The sequence below is a fragment of the Cornus florida genome, unplaced genomic scaffold (assembly GCF_030987335.1).
Source record: "Cornus florida cultivar Cherokee Brave unplaced genomic scaffold, ASM3098733v1 CherokeeBrave_3.0.0_Hap2_Chr05, whole genome shotgun sequence".
NCBI classification, from domain to species: domain Eukaryota; kingdom Viridiplantae; phylum Streptophyta; class Magnoliopsida; order Cornales; family Cornaceae; genus Cornus; species Cornus florida.
In genome coordinates, this window is record NW_026775575.1 from 94771961 (window position 1) to 94798888 (window position 26928).

The 26928-nt window shown below is 38.7% G+C and overlaps 3 protein-coding genes across 3 annotated transcripts; 2 read left to right on the top strand and 1 right to left on the bottom strand.

Moving 5' to 3' along the window:
• Window positions 1–1367: 1367 nt before the first annotated feature.
• Window positions 1368–9022, top strand: LOC132307747 (tRNA (guanine(37)-N1)-methyltransferase 1). The gene is made up of 9 exons (XM_059805592.1): window positions 1368–2304; window positions 3220–3318; window positions 3839–3958; window positions 4073–4239; window positions 5523–5593; window positions 6479–6621; window positions 7495–7606; window positions 8556–8674; window positions 8791–9022. The coding sequence occupies exons 1-9, from the start codon at window positions 1417–1419 to the stop codon at window positions 8932–8934; spliced, it is 1863 nt and encodes a 620-aa protein (XP_059661575.1). The 5' UTR covers window positions 1368–1416; the 3' UTR covers window positions 8935–9022.
• A 10733-nt stretch (window positions 9023–19755) lies between these two features.
• On the bottom strand, window positions 19756–20478 carry LOC132309754 (uncharacterized). Its single transcript, XM_059808038.1, has one exon. It carries the CDS (start codon window positions 20476–20478, stop codon window positions 19756–19758), a length of 723 nt encoding a protein of 240 aa, XP_059664021.1.
• Window positions 20479–22227: 1749 nt separating this feature from the next.
• LOC132309755 (G-type lectin S-receptor-like serine/threonine-protein kinase At4g27290) lies at window positions 22228–23633 on the top strand. Its single transcript, XM_059808039.1, has 3 exons — window positions 22228–22419; window positions 22492–22891; window positions 23500–23633. Exons 1-3 carry the CDS (start codon window positions 22228–22230, stop codon window positions 23631–23633), a joined length of 726 nt encoding a protein of 241 aa, XP_059664022.1.
• Window positions 23634–26928: the final 3295 nt, after the last annotated feature.

The following is a 26928-nucleotide window of genomic DNA, read 5'->3' on the forward strand; positions in this document are numbered from 1 at the left end:
CCGGATATAGATCAAATAATAAATATTTGTTTGTTATTTCTTTGCGAGCTGCCCAATCAATTCGTTATGAAATACTATTTAATTTTGTGCTATTACTCAATCAATTAGTTATGAAATACTATTTAATTTTGATGAAATACTATTTAATTTTGTGCATATCCATATCTACGCGCGATTCGTTGAGACAAAAAAAGAATATATTCGATAATTTTGTGCATATCTATACTATTTAATTTTGTGCATATCTATACTATTTAATTTTGTGCATATCTATAAGAAGAGAATATATTGGATGTGTCGGTGCACTGAGCCATCACAATCGTTCATTTTCGTTTATGCATTACACCATCACTTTATCGCGAAAATATATTCATAAGGCCATCACATCCGTCACTTTATCACGAGAAAATATTCATAAGGCCATCACAACCATTCATTCTCGTGCATACACCACACGCGCGATTGTGATGTGTCCGGTTACCTTCTCTTTTCTTGAACATTTTCTTCTACAGTACCTCCAAGGGCCATAACATTGAAAGCATTCAAAAATCAAATTTGTTTTTACATGGACTAAAATAACTTATTTTGATTTTTTTAAAACTCATATTGTAGGGTGGATTTCAAAGAGTTGAAGTTTTTTATAAGGCCATCACAACCGTTCATTCTCGTGCATACACTACACGCGATTGTGATGTGTCCGGTTACTTTCTCTTTTCTCGAACACTTTCTTCTATGGTACCTCCAAGGGCTGAAAGCATTCAAAAATCAATTTTGTTTTTACATGGACTAAAATAACTTATTTTGATTTTTTTTAAACTCATATTGTAGAGTGGATTTCAAAGGATTGAAATTTTTTATATGCCACGACCCATAGTGCATTTGATTAATTAATAAAAGGAAAAATAAAAAGATTAATAAAAATAAAATAAAATCAAATACAAAAATAATTTAAATCTTTAAAAATTTCATTACAGAACTTCGTGACCAATGATATCTAACCTATTTTTCAAAATAAATAAGGAAAATTAAGTCGGTAGTAAGAATTTAAGTTCGTAAATTTCTCTAATTTTTAAAAATAAAAGTTTTACTTTCACGTTAAATAAATACTTATTATATTTGAATGTCAACTTCTTATTTTCTTTTATTTCTTTCCTTCCTTCTTCTTATTTTCTTTTATTTCTTTCCTTCTTTCTTTCTTTCTTCTTCTTCTTCTTCTTCTTATTTTTTTATTTTTTTATTTTTAAATGTTACACATATTTCTAAAAATTACTTTTATTTATTTATTTTTTTAACGTTACACATATTTCTAAAAATTACTTTTATTTTTTCCCCATTTTTTTGGATATGGATGAAAATAAAACCATTCATACCTCGGACTGCAGTCTGCGGTGCCACTGCCAAGTAGAGTAGTTGGCCATGGTAACCAAATTCATGCTCCGACCTCACTCTCTCTCCTTCACCTTCGTCTCTCCAACACGTTTGTTCCCCAAGCCTTCACTCACCACTCCCGTAACTCTCTCTCTCCTCTCTTCTGCCACTAACAACGCCATGACCACCACTGCAACCCTAACCACAACAACATTCGAAGAAGAATTCCCATATGGACCCTCCCTCCGAAAAGGTCACATACCCTCGCACCAATCTCAACCACGCATTGAACCCAAGTACCAAGAGCAAGTAGAAGACGATTTAATCGATGAAAATAGCTTCAGTCGTGTTTTCGACATCTCAGCCCTTCGAGTCCCCTCCGAACAATGCTTCGACCTCGAAAGCCGCCTCCGAGGCCACCTCCTGAACTGGCCGCGCATTCGCAACATCGCTAGGGTTCCGGGTGACGACATGGAGGATGATTTTAAGAAGCTTCTTAGTGATCATAGCAATTCTAGCAATTATAATTCTAATTCTGATGATGACAGTTCTGAGAGGTTAATCGCTTTGAATCGTCGAATTCATGGAAAAGCTGACGGAGACGGCGACCCACTGAGTCCAGTGCTGTATAGAGATCTGCTTGCGAAGAAGTTCAATTCCCGGGGGTTCGTCAAGTTCAGGAATTTGGCGAAGCTGTCAAGGCCGAAGAAGACGAGGAAGAAGAGAGAGGATGAGAGAGAGAAGAAAGGGATTGGGAAAAATGGGTTTGCTGCTGTGGTGGAGATTGTTGAAGAGAAAGAAGAGGAGGGGGAGGACTTAAGTGGGCTGTTGGGGGGTGAGTTCAAGGGGAGGAAATGGAGGGGCTCAACAAGGTTGTTACTTTTGGATGAGCGGTATGCCACCACAGGCTTGGATGAGTTGCCTGAGGCTATCAAGGTCTCTACTCTGTTTCCAACACTTTTTGATCCTCTGTGAGTTCACTTTATTTTTATTTTTTTTCCTTTATGTCATAATCCTATAATTGCTTCCAATATGATATAGGATAATGATCAATATTACAACCACTTCGAACCCACCCATTCTTATTATTGTTGTTAACATGGTGGCATTTCTAAAAGGTAGACTGCTGAAATTGGTGGTACTATGTGTGATTATTAGCTTTACACCTTTCTGAAAAATGCTGATCATGTGGAGTATCTATTACATGATTGATTGCCTATGTCAGTGCCTGATATGTTGTTGTAATCAATCATCATCATCATCATCATCATCATCATCATCATCCTTGCCATAATCCCATATGAATGGGGTTGGCCATCATTAACAATATTTTTGTAGAGAATTTTCACAGGCATATCGCTATCCTTGTTATGTTGCAGCAATGCAATTTAATTTTGTAGATTCTCTATTGACTTTTTGAGTAATAATACATCAGATTTCCCCCCTCCCCCTGTTTTAATCTTACATACCGTAGCCAATACTATTTCAGTAATAAACTATGTATACATCAAGAAACAAAAATTCAAATTGAATTGCTGGCTTGTAATAGAAAGCATTTAAATGATCTGGGGCTATATGATCCTTAGAAATCTTAAAGTATGCCATATGATTTGGGACCTTGTTGCTTACAAATGAGGTATCTTTTGTGCATCATAAGCTCACCCACAAATTGCCCCACTGCTTTGACATCCTAGATTCATTGATTCATTTGGGTTTTTTATTTAAAGCAATCTTATTTCAGTTTGGTAAATTTCCTATTATTCTACTCAACTGAGATCGAATATATGATATATTTTATATTTCTAAGTTGGGTTTTGACGTTACATCCAATATTATAATTTTATTCTTCAGGCCGTGTTAAAAGATGATGGCAGACAAAATACAACATCAACTTTTGAGCTCGTGAGATGCAAGGTTACTTTGTTTTATAAATACTGGCAGATGAATGAGGTATCTAGCACAATCAAGTGTTGTACTTTTCTTCTTTGTCTTTCTGTGTTTTTCCTGTACGTAACACATGATCAGTGTAATCAGAAGTCAAATTGGCATTCCATGATTTTAGCTACCCTGTAGGATTTGTACAAGGATTTTGTCCTCTGGGTGTTTTTAGTAGGATCACAATCAAATTTCACTATTTTTGGATTGTAAAATGTAGTATCTGGATTGGAATTTTAGCAATCATAATTGTTACCAGTTGTGCTATGTGTGATAATATGTCCTCTGTCCAAGACTACCACACTTGAACATCAAGCATTATGTACATGAGTGTTTTGAAAGGATCATTCTTGTACACTTGGAATTGGGGTTCTCATATCCTTCTTGTGCGCTCTGCATGCATGTGTTATTGTGGGGCACAGGCAGTCTGGAAGGAAATAAATATGACTATAACCTTGGGAGACTTATTATTTTAGAAATCACTAGGATATCTGTAAATTCAGTTGGATTTACATGGCTTGTGTATTTCTCACAGATTCTAGAGGCCATGCTACCAAAGAGTATGATTGTGCCTTCAGCTTTTGAAACGGTTGGGCATATTGCCCATCTGAACCTGAGAGATGAACATCTTCCATACAAGAAGCTTATTGCGAAGGTAATTACTTTTAGAAATATTATTACATTTTTGATAATGTATTGTCCAAATTGCGTGGCTTTGTAAGCATTCTTATAAACTGTCTCTAACAGTCAAAGTTGTTTTTCTCATCAGGTAGTGTTGGACAAAAACAGGCCAAAGATTCAAACAGTTGTCAATAAGATTGATGTCATTCATAATGACTATAGAACGATGCATCTTGAAGTTTTAGCTGGAAATTGTTCCCTTGTGACTACAGTAGTTGAAAATGGGCTGCGTTTTCATGTTGATTTAGCAACAGTGTATGCTCTCCTGTCTTGCTAGCTGTTTGGAAATTAAACAAGAATTTAATGAATTATTTCTATTTTACATGCGGACAATATCATATCATTAGTCAAAAGCCAATATGTTACCACTTAATTCAGTAAACTATAACCACAACATTTTTTTTTAGTCTTCTTCTTCTTAGTCAAAAGGCAATATATTAACATCTAATTCGATAAATCTATAACCATGCACTTCGTCTTCCTTTTTTCTTCTTGTGGTGTCAAGTTAAATCCTTATTTGCTGATCTGTATTGAGATGGTGATAGTTCCATCTTGAACAAGTTTTATGAGGTCATTTTCTCTGTCTTCCTGTTCTTCTTCATATTTCTTTCTTTCTTTTACATTCTTCTTCATCATCTTTGTTTTGTTTTTCTCCTTTTTTCTTTTTTCTTGTCTTTTAAGCTAAAATACATGTTTGCTGATATGTATTGACATAGTGATAGTTCAATCTTGAACAAGTTTTATGAGGTCTTTGTGTCTGTCTTACTCCGTGCATGCCAGCACCCATGTCGGTTTCATTGTTACATAGCCATAAGCATGATTGGCCAATTTATCAACAAGTTTATTTCTCTGATGTACTTATTTGGGTTCAATTAGTTATACTACCTAACATTTAGAAGTGTGAACCCACACATTTTCACCTCCAATAGAATGAGAACCCACACATTTTCAGTTGACCTCTTAGGTTGGTGCAAAAGTGTAAATTGCTACTTTTGAATGATGGAGCAAAAGTGTGAATTATGTGGAGCACTGTGGACGAGGTTCGAAAGTATTAAAGTGGACTACTATAATTATGGGACGTTAATTTTTGGTATTTTGAGTTTTGACCAATAGCCACCCGTTTCTGGGATAAATTTTGGCATTTCAATTAGGATGTGATCTTCTCCTTGAGGAATATTTTGTAAGTAGGTGGTTTCTAGTGTGTGATTATTTTATATTTACCTTTTAGATGAAGTTATTGATCAATAATCATTTTGCATTATGAGAGCCATTTTGATGTACTTTAGCTTATCAAATCTCTTTTTATGTCTGTAAAAAATATGTCCATCATTTGTTTTAAAATTTACATGGAACACCAACTTATATGTGAAGCCTGCTGTAACTATTTGTGCACAAGTAGTCAATATATTTTAGACCACTTTTCAGCAGGGACCTTTTGATTTCTAGAAGTAGAGAAAAATGGGTCTGAATTCTAACGTTTATATGTTGATAGGATCTAATTTTTGTATAAATTTTTAATTTCAATTTTTAATTTTCAGGTATTGGAATTCAAGGCTTGCAACCGAAAGACAAAGGCTTCTAAATTGCTTCACAAGCAAAGATGTTATTTGTATGTTCATTTGTTGGCTTGGTTGAATTACATTACTAATTTTTTTAAGTAGCACGGTGCCACAGTCCATTCTTTGCAGTCATTTATATTAGTTACTAGTTACTTTGTTTCTGATATTGGACCTCATTCCAATTACTGGTGGTTAGCTTTGTATAAAATCTCTTCTTCTTTTTCTGCAATTTTTTTTTTTTCCCCTCTTTTGTTTTTATTACTCACAAACTCCAGCAGTAGCACTGGCACCTCATTGAGACATACTAAAATCCAGTTTGGAATGTTGCCAAATAGTGTAGCATTGCAGAGAATTTAGAAGCCAACCTGATAATTGGTGCACTGAATCAGTTCTTTGTTCGTTATGTCTATAATCTTCATTTGTGTATAAGATTTCTTTGTAGTTGACCATTTTTAGCCTTTTTGCTCGGGAATAAGAGTGTTGCAGACCTCAGTAATGGACCAGAGTCATTTCATTGTCCATTGATTTGACTGTTTTTAAATTCATTCCTGTTTTCTTATACAAATTTAGTTGGTGACAAAAACATGCTTGGTCTTAGAGTTGCCTCTCCACCATTTTTTTTCATTTATAAATGAAACATCTGTTCTGGACTAAAGCCACACCATCTTTCTGGGATTTATTTCAGCATGCTGCAATATTATCTGGAGAATATGTCTTTGCATTTTTTTTTGTTCTTTACCATCTTAAAGCTAGAATTTGCTTCATTTTGTACAATTTTACTTATCAAAAAAAGAATTTGCTTCATTTTGGAATTTCTACTACCTTCTTTGTTTTCTCGCAAATATTGAATTTCTCTATCTGAAAATGGTTTGATATGAATATCGAGCTTACCTGTGTGCGTTGGTCCTCTTTCTACCTTTTCCTGCAATTAATAGGTGATGTTTTCGCTGGAGTTGGTCCTTTAGCTATATCTGCAGCGAAGAAAGTAAAACGTGTATATGCTAATGACTTAAATCCTTATGCGGTCGAATATCTGGAAAGAAATTGTGTCCTCAACAAACTTGAGAGGAAGATTGAGGTATGAGTTCAGTTATTTTCTTGCAACTAGTTTTTCAGTTATTTATTTATTTATTTTTTACCTTCTTGAATTGATCCATGTTGAGATAATTTAGGGAAATGGGAGGAGTAAGTGTGAGTTGAGGAGTTAAGGAAAAACTTGGTAGCACATGGTTTTATTGAAAGTACGGCCTAGAACTAAATGGTGAAACAACTATTATGTAGCCAACTCAAAATAGTTGAGACAGAACATTGTAGAGTTTATTATACCGTCTTAATTAAAAAAAGAAAAGGAATTACCCGAATCTTAAGTGTTATCATTATTACCAGATTTTCTTTAAAAACTCTTTTATTGTGATAGCTGAAGAGATGGCATGGACAACAATTTTCTATATTGATTTTCAGAAACTGGAGAAAATGCAAGAATTCTTTTGTTGGATTGTTTGGCATTTCTGCTTGGGCTAGGAGGAAATAATGTCCTAATCTGTCATTACGTAATAATATTAGCAAACCCCAGAAAAAATGTCTCATTTTGTCATCACGTGGTTGAATTTGCAATCCCCTTCCTTTTCTGAACCTTGAAGGTAGCTTGCTTTTTAAGTTTCTGAATTTGCAATCCCCTTCCTTTTCTGAACCTTGAAGGTAGCTTGCTTTTTAAGTTTCTGTGACTTTCATATTTCTTGAAGTGATATGCCATTAAGCCAGAGATCCTCTCGTGTTGCCTTATGCACATTGCTATGCATAAAATAGCGTCCGTTTGAAGTTTTTCAATGCATTATCCTGGTATAAACTTTATCTCAGGATTTGGAATTTATGATAATATATATAGACCTGTTAAAAAATAAAGCTATAGTTGCATTTCATTGTGGAACTCAAATATTTTGTCAATTTCTAGGTATACAACATGGATGCGAGGAGGTTCATTGATGCTTTATTTGCAAGTGAGAAAGCCCAATCCATCACACAAGTGGTTATGAATCTACCAAATGATGCTGTAGATTATCTAGGTATGTCGTTGGCCATATAATTTAGTCATTTTAATTCTCTTACTTTTTGTATTGATATGATATTTATTTAGATGTTCATGAGGATTGTTTAGAGTTATTAAAAGTTAAAACTCTTGTTTCCTTGGACTTCAAAAATATTAGAAGTTAATTATTGCTTTCTTATCAGGCTTAAAAACAGAAATACTGCTATCAACTTAGGAAGGTGAAGTATTGTAGTTTCAAGGTGGTAGTGTTTCCTCAAATCCTTTATGAATAAGGGTTGTGGGAATGATTTAACTACAGAAATTTCAAAGTGAGATTCAGTCACAATTTAAAGAATTTAGGTGATTTTTCAGGATTAGGGTTGATGAATAAGGTTTGCCAGCTAAGAAGCACAAGCACTTCTACAAAGGTGCCGTATTAGTGTTGGACAAGTGTTTAAAACTGACAGATCAAGGACGCTCCTAGACAAGTTTCCAATATTTCATGAAAGTGTTTATTATTTTAAAAGAAATTTCATTATTTCAGACCCTCAACAGACACATTTTGAACACTTGGCCGACACTTAAAACTACACATTTTTGCGTAGGTAATAGAGGTCTCTTTATGATAAAATACATTGTGATACTAAAGATTAATTTTGTTTTTTTAAGCGTCATTCCATCATTACTGTGGACGATGGAGTGTGTCTGTGGGATTAGAAACTTCAATGCACTAGATAGCATTATCTGGCTTTAGTTGTTTTTGTTGATTTTATTTTTTTCCTGATTATATTGCCATATTTATAAGGAGGAGCCTTTTATTCTGTCACAATGTAGCATGTCTGGTGCTCTGCTATTGGCAACTGGTTTTGAGAGCTTTGTTTGTTCCAAAGTGGAAATTGCAGTCACTCCCAATTTCTTGTTCTATGGATTCAGCATTCAACTATTTGACTCTCTCTCTGTGTGTGTGTTTTGCCCAATATTATCAGATGCATTTAGGGGAATATTCAGAAAATTGCCGAAGGAGAAAGATTTCACCTTGACCTTGCCGAAGATCCATGTTTATGGATTCTCTAAAGCCCAAGATCCAGAATTTGACTTTCACGAGGTATGTTTTATTTCATATCGCTATCAGCTTTAACTTTTGCAAGGCTAAGTGACTGCAATATATATTCTTTCTTTCTTCTCCTTTCTTGCTTGCTTATGAATTACTCGTAAATGCAGCGGATAAGAATTGCATTATCAGAGGTGGCGTTTGAGGTAGAAATGCGTAGAGTCCGTCTTGTAGCACCAGGAAAATGGATGCTTTGCGCATCATTTATCCTCCCTGAGACCGTGGCATTTGCAAAAACAATGTCAAATACGTAAGTTATTGGGTTTGAAGCTGAGGTTGTTCATAAATGACGCCATGTAACATTAATTTCATTAATTATAATTTATATTCGTAGTTGTTAAATCTCTTGCAACTAACCAAGGAGAACAATTTTTTATTGTTAAAAAATCGAACAGGGAAATAGTGTTGCAATTTATGATGATCAGTGAAAGCCCACTGAAATTCTTTCCAAATCGATCCACTTTCTTGAACTGCTAATATATGTATTTCCTATTTCATTTTTCCTTTCTTTTTGCTTCTACTGGAGGCCAATTTTAAATGTAGTTTGATTTAAAATTGAGAAATACAAAAATAAAGTAAAAACTGTAAAATACTGACGATTCATGATAATTAGGAAAAGATCAGGAAAATAATATTGTAAATTCTTTAGAATGAAAATGATAACAGTGGATGACTTTTTCTACTCTGTGTCCACTGTATATGTATTAAGCTTGATTTTTTAATTTTATTTTGTTGGTTCGTAAAAGAGGATGTTTAGCCTTAGTCACTGCAATGGATCAGGACACGGTTATGTTTGGCTATATAAAATTGGAGCTTTAGAATTGAAATCGGTGGAATTAGAAAAAATATTGATTCAATTTTTGTAGTAATTTTTTTTCTTTTTCTTCCAATTCAGTTTTTTTTGTAGTTTTTTTTTTCTTCCAATTCTACCAATTCTATTCCAACGCTCCAAGTAGTTACCCTTTCGCAGGAGACTGTAGAGTACATGCCACATGAGGGCATAAATAGACTAAGCATTTCTTGTGGAAGGTCCCTATTTTGAGGGAAGGTAAGCAGGGACGGACCCAAATTAATCAGTTTTTACCTATTCTGGATGGTTTATCTGTCTGGTGAAATTATTGGTTTTGGTCGGCTACTGGTGAATGACTCATTATTGGGATTTGTTACAATAGATTTTATGAAAAATTATTGTTTAATTACTTGTTGAAAACATCATCATTAAATATGGAAAAAAGAAGTTTTACCTAAGCATCTATATCTTCAAAAGTAAACGTAGTATGAAAATTATTTATAGAGTTGCTAGGTCAAATAATTTAAAATACTTGCAAAAATGCGTTATTCATAAGGCATTTTGTTATATATAGTCTTGTGTGATGGAGACCTGTTAAAAAAAATTTATGTTACCAACAGGGTGGTCTAGCGGTACCAAGCACCTACTTCTCAAAGAGAGGTCAGGAGTTCGAGCCTCAGTGGAGGTATGTATGCGTGAATACCAATTAAGAAAAAAAAATAAAATTTATGTGCAGGTGAAAAAGGAAAAAAAAAAGTATAGAAAGAGAACTGGAGACTAAATAGATACATAAACATGACAGAATTTAAGTCTTTAAAAAAATTACACAATTCTAAATGTTCTAAATGGGTGCAACCCCTCGCTTGTGTTCCTATTCCACCGTAAACATGGTCACAGTTTCTGAGAAAATTTGCCAATGGAGACTTTTCCTTTCATCCTCTTTTACTCACTAATCTCATTCTCATTCTTAGAAGTCTCCACTGCAGCTGATACTTTAACTCCATACCAATCAATCACCAATGGTGAGAGTTTAGTATCCTTGGGCCAAAGCTTCGAACTAGGCTTCTTTTCTCCCAGTGGTTCCAAGAACCTGTTTTTAGGAATATGGTACTACAAGATTTCTCTACAAACCGTGGTGTGGGTAGCAGACAGAGAAAACCCGATTACAGATTCATATGGAAATTTAACTATCAACAACGATGGAAATCTCGTGCTCTTCAATGCCACAAATGGTGTCATCTGGTCCTCAAATTCTTCAACAACTGTGCATTCTTCATCAGTTTGCACAGCTACTGAATTCTGGAAACTTTGTCCTGAAAGAGAATACTGATGCTGACAGAAAGTAGCTACATATGGCAAAGCTTTGATTTCCCATCAGACACACTTTTACCTGGCATGTAGTTGGGATGGAACTTAAAAGACTGGCCTAAATGGACACTTGACATCATGGAGAGATGTCACTGACCCATCTCCTGGAGACTTCACTTTTGGAGTTGATATTACTGGGATGCCTCAGCTTGTTCTTCAAAAGGGATTGTAGGTGCAAAATTTCTCTCTATTAAAATAAATAAAAAGAATAAATATAACTCACTCAGAACAAACAAATATAATACTCAGAAACAAGTGTATAATGCTCGATACTTTTATTGGAGGTCTAGGCCTCTATTTATAAGAAACAAGGTGACAGAATTATGGTAGGACTCGCATGGCTTGTCCTCCAATTCATTCCATACATGACATTCTTTACAATTATAATCATTTCCTTTTTACAATTCTTTCCCATGCAGAACTTTTGTTGCACATAGCTTGCTTTCTTTGTTGATTTCTTTGTCTAGCGGGACTGGTCTACCTTTAATTACGATTGGGCTGAATGTGGGCTGATCCAGATGATTCGGTAAATGGGCTTGGAATTCACCCTTGGCGCCACGGGCTGTTGACGTTTGGGCTTAGTAAGTGGGCCGGATGGCCTGGGTCAGCAGTCTATATGGAAGCAAGACTTTGTTTGGGCTTGTTCCGGGCTGGGTTCTCCCAATTTGGGTTTGACACCGATTGGGCCCTTGCTGCATCTAAGATAACTTTGAAGTATGATGACGTGGACGATTCTTACTAGAAGGGGGGATTTTTTCCCTCCACACTTTGCCCCAATTTCCTCTTTAATTGGACTACGGCTCCTAATTAAAAGGGAATTGAAGTTGCACGGTTGCCAATTCTACAAAAGGCAGTTCAAGGTGTGTCCATTGCCATTCTGACTAAAAGGCCTCTTTATAGTTCGTTCCTGACTCCGCGATGTTCACTGTGCTTATTGCTTTAGCGTGATCTCAAGATAGTTCCTCATTCATTTGTTTAATTTCTTTCACACCATGAGCTCCTCATCCACTCACGACCGTATAGACCTTGTAGATTCGGATTCCACACCTTCTTCTTCGCCCAATCTCATTAGGATCCCCCCCTAGGGTTTCTGACATCATTAAATTCACAAACGATTCAGTTGTTCAAATGGATGCTTCCCCTTCACAAGCTGAAGTGTCCACTTCCAGGTCAGATTGTGTGTTTACTAAAGAGGAGAGAGAGTTGATATTGTCCGTTCGGCGTATCAAGTTCTCTATTGAGTCTATAATAGAGGATTATGAGATTCCTGATGGGGTAGACATTGTCGAGTACCCAGAAGGGGTTGATTTCAGCTCCGACGTAGGGGACAATGAATTGTTTGGGACAATGAATTGCTTCTATCAGTTGGGCACCTTAACGCTATTCAGTTCCCTCTTCACCCTTTCGATCATCTAGTTTTCAATAAGTTAGGACTTGCCCCTCTCCAAGTAAACCTTAACTTTTTTCGAGTGGTCTCGGCACTTCTAGTTCGCCGAAAGCTAGAGAGTCTTGACTTGACTCTTGCTGATTTACTCATTACCTACACCATCGCTAGGCATGGGACTGAGCTTAGCCCCTTTTACTTCACTTCCCCTCTTCAGCAGAGGATATGCACGGACCTCCCTTCCTCCGAGAAAAAGTGAAAGGAGAGGATGATAATTGTGAAGGGGAACTGGTTTGTGGATAAATCGAATATCCTCCCCATTCCTCGCAAATTTGGGAAGCTAGGTATAGAATATCTTCCCTCATTCCATGAAAAGTGCTCTGGTTGTTTCCCATGTCAAGTTTTATTATTTTGTGATACTTATGAATTTCTTGATCTTCTTTCAGCAACCTTCCCCTCTTCCGCAGCTAAGAAGAGACTCGCTTTTCTCGAAGCACAAGTTTGGAGCAAGCCCCCCTCTGTTGAGGAGTTATTCACTTCATCCAACCTTCAAGAAATTACTTCCAGTGCTGTAGTTGCAGACCTTATGGATTTGGCACTTCCATCTTTTGACAGCTTCCCCTTAACTAAGGAGGAAAAACAGAGGGTTGAAGCTCTGAAGAAGAAAGTTGCTGAAGAGCAACCTTTGTTGGTCATCAGATCGACTGAGCATGAGAAGGAGGTGGATGAACCTCCTCTCAAGAAGACAAGGTCAAACCCTCTTTCCAGCAGCAAGGGCAAGAACATCCCCAAAAGTAAGGGGAAGAAGGCTGGGGAGACTGACCCGAAGGAGGAAGTCCGGGGTTATGTTCAAGCCGAGTCCGGAGAACCTTGGAGACTTGTCTTCTCAAGGGCTGACAAGTTGATCCTTCATTCCGGGGATTCAATAGTCTCTGACCCCTCTACTGCCTTGGCAGTTGCTCGAGGGATGTGACTACCCAAGGATGAAGAGATCATTGGGAATCTGGGGTTGGACCAGCTGCTATCATCTGCCCCAGTTAATGCTGTGAAGGTTTACTCTTTTCCCCCCACTTGCTTAATTCTTCAGATTTCTTCTCACCGCATATTTACTGATATTGTCATTGTTGATCATGTAGAGTCTGTACCAGACTATGGCACTGTGTGCCATTGCTGAAGCTCAGTCTTTTTCTATTAAGAAACTGGAAAGGGACCTGGGCAATGCTGAGAAGAAGGCTTCGCATTTTGCTATGAATGCGAAGATTGCTTCTGATGCGAAGGATGTCAACAAGAATCGCCTGGCAGCTTCTGAGGCAAACGTGGAGACTCTAGAAGCTGAAGTCCAGCGCTTGAATGACGCCATTGGTACTTGCATTACTACTGGGAGGCAAATGCAAGGACGCTATTCCACCATTGTGCGCTTATCTAGTGTAAAGGCTTTTAGGTTCGGCTTCAGCCAGGGCTCTGGTGACAAAATAAAGGATCCAGAAACCTTTGATGCTGACATAGAAGTGTCCTTCCCTTACACTGAGGGTCCAAAGGCCCAAGAGGCTGATGTGCTCTTTGCTGAGATGGTAAAGGCTCATCTAGAGGATCATCTAACTTCAAGCTTGCCAGCTCCTCCATCTTCTGACCTTCCAGCTCCTTTATTCACAAGTCCGAATGTTGTGGATGCCTTTGACTCTGCTCCCTTTGATCCAAAAAGGAAGTAGAGTTGTGTAACTTTTTTTTTTTTTTGAAAGAGTGAATGTAGAAACTATATATTTTTGCTCTTGAAATGCAATGACTACATTTATTCTGAAGTCTCTCTCATTCTTGTGAATGCTTTTGGTTTTTACACGACTGTACTGTAATAATGCCCTCCTATCCTTAAGGAGGAAGGCTCATTACCTGAAAACTTCGTACCTCTTGTGGTCCGAAGCAAAAACAGGAAAGATGATAAGAAGGGAATCCCTTTGACTGTTTAATTAATATTTGAGGATGGTTTCTCCGTCTAGTATTCTAACCGTCAAGGGAACCCTTTTTGCTACTGATTTGTATGGCATATATATAACAATACTTGTCTTTCTTGTATTATTTTGATGTGGGACAAAACTTTCCATGAGTTATATACCATTAGTCCATTAAAAAAGGATTTGTGGGCGTGTTGCCATAAGGAACTTTTGCCCTCAATTGGTCTTATTCTTTATTGGCGTAGCCTCGGACTTAAATCATCTGAGGTGGTATACTATTTGGCTAGGAGCCTGAAAGAAATTGTATTGCACCGGATTCCTGTTGCCCGAAGCGGTATGTTCCTCGGTCACGAGCTTGGGAGGATCTGTACTGCGCCAGATTCTTGAGGTCCGAAGCGATGCGTTCCTCAGCTATGGGCCTGAGAGGAACTGTATTGTGCCGGACTCCTGAGGTCCGAAGCGATATGTTCCTCGGCTATGGGCCTGAGAGGAACTGTATTGTGTCGGACTCTTATGCTTCGTTTGGTTGGAGGGATGGAAAAATGGATGGAAGAGATAGAGGGATGGATGGATGAGGAATCCCTAGGGAACGGAAGGTGTCTCCTCCATTTTTTGTTTGGTTGAATGGAATGGATAGTAGAAAGGATGAATGGGGTGATACTTTTTTTTGTTTGGTTGGAAGGAAGGGAAAGAGATTTTTTATATTTTTTTACCAATATATCCTCACTGTATAAAATAATAAAAAGTAGATATCCATTTGAATTTTTTTGAAAAGGTTAAAATTGGAAATTGCATATTGTCGGTAGTTATTCATTTTCTCTCTCCTCCCTTCCCCCCAAAATTGGGCGGATAGAAAAACATGAAGAAATGAGGGATGAAGCACTCCTCCTTACTTCCTCCCTCTCTTCCCTTCCCTCCAACCAAACACGAAAATCCTCATCCATCCCTCCCCTCATCCATCCCTCCTTAATCCATCCCTCTAACCAAACATAGCATTAAGGTTCGAAGCTTTGTGTTCCTCGGTTATGGGACTGAGAGGAACTGTATTATGCCGGACTTTTGAGGTCCGAAGCGATGCGTTCCTCGGCTATGAGCCTGAGAGGAACTGTATTGTGCCAGACTCTTGAGGTCCGAAGCTTTGCGTTCCTTGGCTATGGGCCTGAAAGGGACTGTATTGTGCCGGACTCTTGAGGTCCGAAGCTTTGCGTTCCTCGGCTATAGGCCTGAGAGGAACTGTATTGTGCCAGACTCTTGGGGTCTGAAGCGATGCGTTCCTCGGCTATGGGCCTGAAAGGAACTATATTATACCGGACTCTTGGGGTCCGAAGCAATGCGTTCCTAGGCTATGGGCCTGAGAGGAACTGTATTGTGTCGGACTCTTGAGGTTCGAAGCTTTGTGTTCTTCGGCTATAAGCCTGATCTGGAAACCTTATCAAGTATGCAAGGCTGTAACTGAGAAGTCCCTAATTCATTTGTTTAGGAGACTTTTCTTCACAGAGACTCTCTTCGTGGCAACCAAATGTGGTGTGCTAACTCTATATTTACTATATACCGCTTGTATTCCTATCCGATGTGGGACAAGGAATATATTTTACTATGGGCTAAAAACTTGGTTTGTTTGGAAAGAAAGAACAAAAATTATTGCAAAGAATGCCTGTTGGTACTAGGGCTTTGAACACAACTTGGGTTAGGCCGTTACTATTACCAACGGGCCTTCTTTGCAATGCACTCAAATACTTTAATATTTCCCTATTTAAAGGTACGTATAGAAGTAGTTTGTTTCCGATGTGGGACCACAGTAGATAAGTGCTCTGAGCTACACAAATTTGCGGTTTGTGTCCAAAAACGAAAAAAAACTGTAAAGCACCTTTGTGTTCATGATTTAAGTAGAGCCTGAATGTTCAATGGGCATTCGTTGTAATGCATATGCACTCTAAAGTATGTTTTCATGAAAAAGGACTTGTAAGTACCACCAAAAAGCCAAAAAATTATATAGCTTTGTTTTGTTTGTTTTGTGGTAATATCTTTTTTTTTTGTCGTAATATCAACAGTAGGATACATGCTTTTGTCGCAATATCAACAGTAGGGTACATATATTGCCCCCTATGACGACAAAAGAAAATAACAACAAGCAATCCCCATATTACTTAAAGCAAAAGGAGTAAAGATTTGTATAACTTAAGAAACTTTTATTATATGGGCCTAGAAACAGCCATACTTGGATAGAAAACAGACGTATGCTGTCTGTAAATGAAAAGTAAATAAACCATATTATCGAATGATAGTACCTTTTCAAGTGTATTGCATTCCATGTACGTGCAATTGGACGCCCATCAGCTTCCGCCAATCGGTAAGATCCTTTCCCTACTACTTCTGTGACTCTGGAAGGTCTAATCCAATTGGGTTGTAACTTTTTTACATGGGCTGTTTCCTGCTTCAGCACCTAATCTCCTTCCACAAAACGTTTGAACCTGACTTGCTTGTTGTAACTGTTACGCAACTGTTGCTGGTACGAAGCGAGCCTAATTGTTGCGGTATCCCTATTTTCTTCCAAGAGATCGAGGCTGTGTTCAAGCTGTTGATCATTATTACCTTCGAGCACCAAGTAGGTCCGAAGAGTTGGAATTGCTGATTCCGTGGGGATGACAGCCTCAGACCCTTAGGCTATGGCAAAAGGGCTTTCTCCTGTTGGCCTTCGTGGGGTGGTTCGATATGCCCAAAGCACTTGAGGTAGATTCTCGTACCATTTTGACTTGAGCTTTTCCAACTTTTTCTTCAAGCAGCTAAAAATGGTTCGGTTAGTTATTTCAGCCTGCCCATTACTCTGAGGATGGCTAATTGCAGCCAGTTTCTGCCTAATCCCATGTTTGACGAAGAACTTTCTTGTGCTTCGGTTATCCAAGTTTGGGCCATTGTCCATTATGATAACATTCGGCACCTCAAATCAGCAGATTATGTTGTTCTATAGAAAACTTTTCATTTGTTCATGGGTCATGCTTGAGTAAGCTTCAGCTTCAACCCATTTAGTGAAGTAATCTGTGGCTAGCAACATGTATTCCTTCTTCTCCACAGTTTTGGGTAAAGGACTGACCATATCAATCCCCCATTAAGTGAATGGCCATGGATTCGCCATTGCATGCAAATCTTCGGCGGGTTGATGTTTCATTGGACCATGTCGCTGGCACTTATCACACCTTCTAGCATACTCTTTAGCATTCCGAGCCAAGTAAGGCCAGAAATAACCTTGAGTCAGGAACTTATGTGCCAAGGATCTACCTCCAGAGTGGTTGCCACAATCCCCTTTATGAATCTGTTTCAGAATCGTAAGGGCCTTAGTGGGACTTAGACATTTCAGGTAAGGACCTGAGAATGACTTTCGATATAATTGATTATTGATGATAACATATTTGGCAGCGGTTAGCCTGAGTTTCTGTGCCTCTACCTTTTGGTTCGAAAGAGTCCCCTCCTTAATGTAAGCTTCCAATAGATCCATCCAGCATGATTCACGTGGAACATCTGGGATCACTATTATCTCTTGTAGAGGGCTTATACTTGGTTCGTCCAGGATGTTAATTGGTACGATCTGGACCAAATCTTCATCTGAAGAAGACGCTACTGCAGCCAACTGATCTGCTTCGGAGTTTTCCTCGCGAGGTATCTGATGGAATTCGATTTGATCGAACCCTCGTGAGGCATTCTCCACAGCCTCTTTGTAGGCTTTCATTCTATCTTCCTTAGGCTGATATTGGCCTGTTACCTGATTCACAACAAGTTGAGAATCACTAAAGACTTTTAGACACCTTACCTAAAGCTGGCTTGCTAACCAGTCCTGCGAGCAAGGCCTTATATTCTGCCTTATTGTTAGTGGCAGAAAAAGTCAGACGGATTGATTGTTGCAGCTTGGTGCCTTCGGGGGTTGTGATAACGATTCCGGCCCCGGCACTAATTAGGTTCGAGGAACCATCCACTCGAAACTCCCATTGTGGCTCGGAAGGGCCTGGCTCTATGGGGTTATCCTCATACTCCAAGAGGAAATCAGCTAGTGCTTGTCCTTTGTGTGACACCTTCGGTTCATAGGATATATCAAAGGAATTGAGTTCGATTGCCTATTTAGTTATTTTTCCAGATAAATCTGGCTTGGAAAGAATGACTCGCATGGGGTAGTTGGTAAGAACTTTGATGCTGTGCGACTCAAAGTAGTGTCGAAGTTTTCTCTTTGCATACACCAATGCCAGTATGATCTTTCCTGCTTTGCTGTATCATGTTTCTGCATCTGTCATTGTCTTACTGGTGTAGAAGATTGGATACTGATTCTTACCTTCTTCTCTAATCAATACTGCATTTGTGGCTATGCTGGAGATGGCTAAGTACATGATAAGAGTTTCACCAGGCTTCGGAGCTGACAGAATCGGGGGTTCAGCCATGTAGCACTTCAGTTGATTGAGAGCAGCCTGTTGTTGAGGTCCCCATATGTCTTTGTTTTTGGATCTTATTGCATCAAAGAATGGTTTACACTTATCTGATAATCGAGAGATAAATCGACTAAGAGCTGCGATTCAGCCAGTCAAAACCTGTACTTCCCTACGGATTTTTGGCTCTTGATTTTGTACAAGGGCCTGACCTTGAGCCGGACTTACCTCAATTCCCCTTTTGTTTACAATATGGCCGAGGAATTGTCCTGAAGAAACCGCAAAGGAGCACTTCGAAGGGTTTAACTTCATACCATACCTTTTCAAAGTGTCAAAGACCTCTTGGAGGTGCTTAGGATGTTCCTCTTTCTTCACACTTTTGACCACCATATCGTCGATATAAGCCTCGACCGTCTTTCCCAACATCTCGTCGAAGATCTTGTTAACGAGGCGTTGATATGTTGACCCACCATTCTTGAGTCCAAAGGGTATAACTCTATAACAGTAAGTACCTTTCTCTGTTATGAAAGCAGTTTTCTCTTCATCCTCTAGATTTATAAGGATTTGGTTATAGCCGGAGTATGCATCAAGAAACGTGAGCCTCTCAAAACCAGTAGTAGCATCAACCATCTGATCTACTTTGGGTAATGGATAGCTGTTTTTAGGGCAGGCTTTGCTGAGATTGGTAAAATCTATGCACACCCTCATTTTTCATTCTTCTTCTGAACTACCACCACGTTAGAGAGCCATTGTGGGCAGTGCATCTCTCGGATGAAGCCCGCCTGAAGTAATTTGCTTACCTCTTCAGCTATAATTCGGTTGCGCTCAGGAGCGAACCTTCTGTGCCTTTGCTTAACTAGTTTAAATGCCGGATCCACCTTCAGGCTATGGCATGAGACTGAAGGATTGATTCCTACCATGTCTGAATGCTCCCAAGCAAATGCATTTTCATTCCGTCGAATGACATCAATTAATGCCTTTTTTTCTTCGGCTGTGGGGCAAGAACCTATGTAGGTGACTTTCTGAGGATCGCCGAGGATTACTTCGACAGTCTCCAGAGACTCCTCGGTAGGCTTTTCAGCTTCGGCCTCATCCTTTGCTTCTTTCAGATACATGGGCAGAGGGTTCTGTAATTGCTATTTGGACATGCTCCTAGAAGGTGAGATTAGTTGAGACTATTTTGTTACCTTCTTTACTTCATTTTGTGTCAACATGTAGTATTCTGTGGCAGCGACCTGATCTCCCCTAAGATCAACGACCTCTTTACCGTCCGGAGACAAGCATCGCATCACTTGATGAAGGGTAGATGGAACCTCGTTTATTCGGTGGATCCAACCTCTTCCCATAATAAGATTGTATGAAGGGTGGATCTCCGTTAAAACAAAATTCTCCTTCAGTGTCCTCTTTGCCGCGGTTACGGATAGGTCAATTACCCCAAGGGGGTCCACTTTTGTGCCATCAAATCCCATCAAGGGGCTGGAGGTGGGCCGAATTGATGATGACGGAATCTCCAGCTGCTCAAAGACCGCCTTTGTGATGATGTTGACACTACTACCCGGGTCTATCAAAACCCTCTTAATCATGTAATTCGCCACTAAGAGACTGATGACCAACAGATCCTCGTGGGGGAGTTGAACTCTGGATAGATCTCCATCGCCGAACCCAATGTTGACGCTTCCCGGAGCGATAGCGTTCACTGAGGATAACCTCCTTAACTTATGGGCTGTTTTCAATTGGGATCTATGTACATCCTCTGACTCTTGATCATTCTCCGATCTTCGATGTATTGTATGGATGACATTCACTTGATTACCTTCGACTTTCAGAGGATTAACCTCCTGGGCCTTCACGTACTCGTTTGTTGTGAGGTAGTATGCCAATTCACTTCTCAGTATCATGCTTTCCACTTGTCGCCTAAGAGATTTGCAGTTGTTTGCCCGTAATCTTTATGGTAGGCGCAGTGCTTATTCTTGCCTCTTTGTTCCAAAGGTTGCCTTATTGGCTGAGGGGCTGCAAACTTCATCTTATTCTCCTGGAATAGCCGAGCCAAGGTTGTGCGAAGATGTGTGAACCTTTCTTTTGTCTTTTGCCTTTTCTCGGGTATTTGAATGGCTGGTGCTGAAGCGTGCTGGCTTTTTTGGCTTTTTGAGTTTGAAACCCTTTCTTGAGGCTTTTTTTCCACTGTGACGAGGGTGGCATGTTGCGCTTGGTGGGCCACGTTCTCCTCAAGCCGAATGTAAATCTGCGCCCTAGCATTGAGAGTCTGCATATCCGGAGGGGAATATTTAACTAGGGACGTATGAAACTTGGTTCCCTAAATCATTGCAAGTTTGAACGTTTCTATTGCGGTAGCAGGACGGCAATCTGCTATTTCCAAAGCTTCCATGTTAAATTTGGACAAAAAATCCTGTAATGTTTCGCATTTCTTTTACTTTATAGTGAAAAGGCTAGCGATACTCTTCTTTTACTTCTTATTACCGCAATACTGCGCCAGGAACATAGTGCACAGAGTTTCATAGTTTGGAATAGATTTGTGTGGCCTATTCCTGAACCACTTCACGCAGCCCCTATTAGACTGGTAGGGAAAACTTTGCACATCCATGGGTCATTGTGATCGTCTAGAGCCATCTTTTGTGCGTAGTGATCCAGGTGCCGAGAAGGATCTCCCGTACCATCAAATTGGGTAAAGGAAGGCATAGTGAATTTCTTAGGTTTGTCAACAAGGTACACATCATCAGTGAATGGGGTCTTCATGAGAGAATTCTTATGTTCCCTGGCCATCTTGGCTGGCGTTTGAACTCTCAGGAGTCTTTTCTCGTCAAAAGCCTCCTTTGCTCCTGCACCAACACCATTAGACCATATCGTAAGCTTACGACTGGACTCAGCCTGTTCGTCCTGTGTGCGACGAGGAAGATTGTCCGAAGTTACCACCTCGGACCTTGTTTTCTGCTCTTGCTGAACTTTGCTGCGCCGAACCTCATTAAGTCGAACCCTATTGACCTGAGGCTCGTTTTGGTTGGGAGGAGGCGCAGCCACATCAGCTGGTGGTGGCTGAGGTGTCAACTGAGCCATAGCCGTTTGAATGGTGTCATTTTGCTGTTGAAGTAATGCAATCTAGGCTACGCTGGCTTCATTCGCCTAACAAAGTGCTTTGAATTAGTGCAAGAACTCTTCTCGCACCTTTTGCATTAATTCCATCTGCTGATTAGCCGCCGTTAATTCTTCGTTCGACATTCCAGATTGTGGAAACAAAAACAATTTGAAACAAAAGTGGGAGTATCTTTCAATACGTTTCCCACAGACGGCGCCAAAGTGTAGGTGTAAAATTTCTCTTTATTAAAATAAATAAAAAGAATAAATATAACTTACTCAGAACAAGCAAATATAATACTCAGAAATAAGTGTATAATGCTCGATGCTTTTATTGGAGGTCTAGGCCTCTATTTATAAGAAATAAGGTGGTAGAATTATGATAGGACTCGCATAGCTTGTCCTCCAAGTCATTCCATACATGACATTCTTTACAATTATAATCCTTTCCGTTTTACAATTCTTTCCATGCAGAACTTTCCTTGCACAGAACTTGCTTTCTTTGTTGATTCCTTTGTCTAGCGGGACTGGTCTACCTTTAATTAGGATTGGGCTGAATGTGGGCTGATCCAGATGATTCGGTAAATGGGCTTGGAGTTCACCCTTGGCGCCCCGGGCTGTTGACATCTAGGCTTAGTAAGTGGGCCGAATGGCCTGGGTCAGCAGTCTATATGGAAGCAAGACTTTGTCTGAGCTTGTTTCGGACTGGGTTCTCCCAATTTGGGCTTGACACCGATTGGGCATTTGTTGTATCTAAGATAACTTTGTAGTGTGATGACGTGGACGATTCTTACTGAAGGGGGGATTTTTTCCCTCTACAGGGATCATCAGGGAAGATGTACCGCACTGGGCCATGGAATGGAGTTCGATTGAGACCAAGCCCAGTTAGTATACCAAGTTATACAGCCAATGCCGATGAGGTGTATTTTATGTATAAGTCTACCAATGACTCCTATATTACAAGATTAATGCTGAATGAAATGGGTATGCCACAGCGGCTCATTCTAAGTGAAGGGAGCTCTGAATGGGTTGCTATGTACACAACATCGAATGATCCGTGTGATGAATATGGACATTGTGGTGGCAATGGTATTTGTAGAGTTAACAATAGGCCAGTATGTGACTGTTTGATGTGGTTCGGCAATTTAGTTGATATTCGATACTTTGATGACAAAGACAACAAGCAAGATATCTACATACGGATGCCAGCTTCGGAATTTAGTAAGCATACTTGTTGCTATACTATATAATTAACATTTTGCTATTACTATTTTAGATGTCAGCCCCTTAAATCCTTTTATCAATACTCAAAGCAGTTTGTTTGCTCAAATATTAGTACGTAGGCTTCAATATTCAATTATGATAATCGATCTTTATGATACCATGGAGGTCTTAAAATGAAATGTTTAGTATTCACGTCTAGGGTTTCCTTTATTTATGATTTTCTGAAGGCATGCCCATCAAATGAAGCTTTAGGACTAATAACAGAACTAACTTTGTCATAAATTTAGAGCATAATCAGAAGGAGAAGGCACTGGTGCTAATCGTAGTGGTATCAACAGCTTCCGGGATGGTTGTCCTCAGCTTGTTAACTTGGTTTATATTTAAGATGAGGAGAAAGAAAATAGGTATACCACCTCCTCTCTACCACCTCCCTTCTCTGGTATGATTATTGATACATTTTAAGGCAGTTATTGTCACTTGAATACTAGAAAATATAGGTACCTGAATGAACATTTTATAAGGTTTCATTCCTTCCAAGTGTACTAGATGGTTATTTGAATGATAACAGGTATCTAGTTCCATCTATACCATTTTTGATTGTGCAGGTGCAGAAACTCAGAATCAAGACATCGAGTTACCATCTTTTGATCTGCTCACAATTGCAGATGTCACTAATAACTTCCCTTCCACAAATATGATCGGAAAGGGTGGTTTTGGTCCTATTTATAAGGTTAAATAAGTAATCTTTGCTTTGATATGTAATAAAAAAAGTGAACCCCATGATTTTAACGTTTCTATTCAAAAATTTGTAGGGTAAGCTTACAACAGGAGAAGAACTAACAGTTAAGAGGCTTATGAATAATTCTGGACAAGGTCTACTAGAGTTCAAAAATGAAGTTATTTTGATATCCAAACTTCAACACTGGAATCTTGTTAGGCTGTTGGGCTGTTGCTTTGAAGGAGAAGAGAGGATACTAATATATGAGTACATGCCGAACAAAAGCTTGGACTACTTCATTTTTGGTCTAGTTCTCTTGACCAATTCTCTTATTAGACCAATTTCATATTGCAGTTTATGAATTTATGCAGCAGAGTCCTTTACTCTATTGTAAAAATGGAAATTGATTTTGAACTGTATGGATGGAAATGTTGTGCAGATCAGAATAGAAGACTTGACTTCCATGGCAAAAGCGATTTGAAATTGCTATGGGCATATCACGGGGAATTCTCTACCTTCACCAGGACTCAAGATCAAGAATCATTCATAGGGATCTTAAAGCCAGCAACATTTTACTAGATGATGAACTAAATCCCAAAATTTCGGACTTTGGGAACGTAAGAAGTTTTGGGAGAGATCAAATTGAAGCCAAAACAAATCGAGTAATTGGGACATAGTAAGTTTTGCAAACAAATGTCGGATACTCGTTCATCATTTTCTGATGCTTAAATTTGATAATTTTATGTAGTGGTTACATTTTGCCGGGGTATGCCATTGATGGGAAATTTTCAGTAAAATCTTATATCTTTAGTTTAGGTGTGCTAGGTGTGCTTTTAATGGTGATAATGAGTGGCAAGAAGAATAGGAATTTTCATCATCTCGATCACTATCATTCTTTTGGGACATGTATGGTGAAATATATTTTATTTTATTTCTCTCTCTAGCTTCTTATTTGAATTACTAAATTTGACGATTGTGATTGTTTTAGGCTTGGTTGCTATGGAATGAACACAAAGCCTTGGAAATTGTGGATCCATGTTTGGAAAATTCATACATTGAATCTCAAATACTAAGATGTATTCAAGTTGGTCTACTATTTGTTCAGAAATTGCCAGAAGATAGACCAACCATGTCATCAGTAGTTTCCATGTTGGGTAATGAAGGGGTGAAATTACCTCAACCCAAACAGCCTGGTTTCTTTGTGTAAAGAAATTCCATTAATGCAGAGGAGAGATGCCATACTGAAAGTGGATTGACAATAACAATAATGGAAGGTAGATAGGAGATGCGTTACATATTGTTGTATCGATAAAGTTGATGCATGTCAAGAAATTGTTAGGTCAAGAAAAAAAGAAAAAGCAAAAAACATTGTAATACATATCCATAGATGATTTCTATTTTTGGTGAGTAATACAAAGATGATTTCTATTGTTGAAGTCACATTCTAATGAAAATTTAAGTTCGACTTCTTTTCAGGCATTGTGATAGGACAGTGATAAGTAGGTGGGGCTGATATATTCTCATTTTTTAGTTATTTTTAGGATACGGTGCAAGAACCCTGTTATATAAAAATTGTGCAGAAAACACCCTTTCTATCTAAGTATGTGCATATAAAATCAATTTTTTCACAGAATGAAAGAGACATATATATATGGTAGAATTGTATCCCTACAAGATGACCCCATTTGAAATTTATACATGTGTTTTATATATTATGAGGATGAGTGTGCAAATTGCCTGGCCTTATATCCAATAGAAATTATCAAAAGATGAAAACCACAAAAGATCCTTCTTAAATGACCAAAATGCCCTGTGATGTTTGTATCTCTCTTTTTATCTGGGTGGCATTTTCTCTCTCTATATTATCATACATGCCCTCTCTCTCTCTCTCTCTCTCTCTCTCCCCTCTATGACCTCCTCTTAGTGAACGTAGCTAAAAGCTCTATCTCCATTTCTGGAGCCAACCCTACCATTGAAGATACCATTATATCTACCTTGGGCTTCAAAAAGGAACTTTCCCCATTAAGCATCTTGGAGTGCCCCTCATCTTCTCAAGGCTAAGGGCAGTCGACTGTACAACATTGGTGGAAGAATCACTACTAGAATTAGGCACTGAACTATCAAACACCTGTCTTATGCTGGGAGGCTCCAATTGGTTAAATCAGTACTTGTGTTAGTGAGCTTATATATCTACTGGTCTAGCATCTTTGTTCTCCCTAAAAGTGTAATCACTGAGCTTAATTGTATTTTTAGAAGATTTTTATGGACATGTATTGAGCTCAAAAAGTGTGGAGCAAAAATTGCATGGACTGCAATTTGCAAACCAAAGAAAGAGGGAAGGCTTGGTCTACCCAACATTCAATAAAAAAAGAGAAAACATTTGGGTCAAGTGGGTGAAAACATACCTTACCAAAACCCAGTGTTTCTGGAATTTGAAGACTGCTCAAAATAGCTCTTATTGTTGGAGGGAAATTCTCCTTATAAGGCGCTTTGCTAAGCATTTCATCAAATGGAGAATGGGCAATGGCTCTCCAATCTTCCTATGGCAAGATAGATGCTCCCCAATGGTCCAATATGTGATAGGTTCAATAAAAATGACCTGCTCTCCATGGGTTTAACCAAGCATTTCATACAAGACAAGTGTGGTTTCTACATTTGCACTGATAATTGGAGTAGCATAGTCCACTGGTGTTCCATGCACTAGAAAGCCAAATCTGTCTCAAACAGCATCTGCAAGCTTGCTTTGGCTTCACTGGTTTGCCACTTATGGTCGGAAAGGAATGCGGAGGTTGTTTAGTGGAGAAAATTGTTCCCAAAATACAGTGCTTCACTAAACCGTCCGATCCATCTCCCTGAAAATACACTCATGCTCCTTGACTGACTCTCCCCTTACCAGAAGACTCATTCAGGGCTAGGGCTTAACTCCGCCCACCTCCAACACCACCTGATCGTCTTGTCTGAGAGCTCCTCTCCGTTGTATGAGCTCTAAGCATTGTTCGCTGAATCTGAACAATTAGCCGTTAAAACGACTATTTGATTTAGGGTAAAATATTATAATTCTCTGTACCATTCAAAATAATCATATAATCCTCTATAATAACTGATAAATGATCATTTAATCACATTTATTGACGACAATGATAAAATTAACTTTACGTTAAAATAAATAAATAAAATTAACTTTACTGTTTTAATTTGTGAAATCGCACGGAGAGATCTTATTGTTCACGTTATAGCTTATAATTTTACCACAATATTAATTCATAACTCTTGGATTATGTCCGTGATCTAAGCTTTGGGGTAATATTTTGTTAGG

What these genes read in the sequence shown, in the direction of transcription:
- LOC132309754 (XM_059808038.1), bottom strand. Translation starts at nt 20,478, where the DNA reads ATGATACTGAGAAGTGAATTGGCATACTACCTCACAACAAACGAGTAC.
- LOC132307747 (XM_059805592.1), top strand. Translation starts at nt 1,417, where the DNA reads ATGGTAACCAAATTCATGCTCCGACCTCACTCTCTCTCCTTCACCTTC. An exon ending in ACAAGAAGCTTATTGCGAAG is followed by an intron (nt 3,959 to 4,072) that starts GTAATTACTTTT and finishes TTTTCTCATCAG; the next exon opens with GTAGTGTTGGACAAAAACAG. An exon ending in CATGTTGATTTAGCAACAGT is followed by an intron (nt 4,240 to 5,522) that starts GTATGCTCTCCT and finishes TTTAATTTTCAG; the next exon opens with GTATTGGAATTCAAGGCTTG.
- LOC132309755 (XM_059808039.1), top strand. Translation starts at nt 22,228, where the DNA reads ATGTGGGCTGATCCAGATGATTCGGTAAATGGGCTTGGAGTTCACCCT. An exon ending in ACACCGATTGGGCATTTGTT is followed by an intron (nt 22,420 to 22,491) that starts GTATCTAAGATA and finishes TTCCCTCTACAG; the next exon opens with GGATCATCAGGGAAGATGTA. An exon ending in GATGCCAGCTTCGGAATTTA is followed by an intron (nt 22,892 to 23,499) that starts GTAAGCATACTT and finishes TTGATTGTGCAG; the next exon opens with GTGCAGAAACTCAGAATCAA.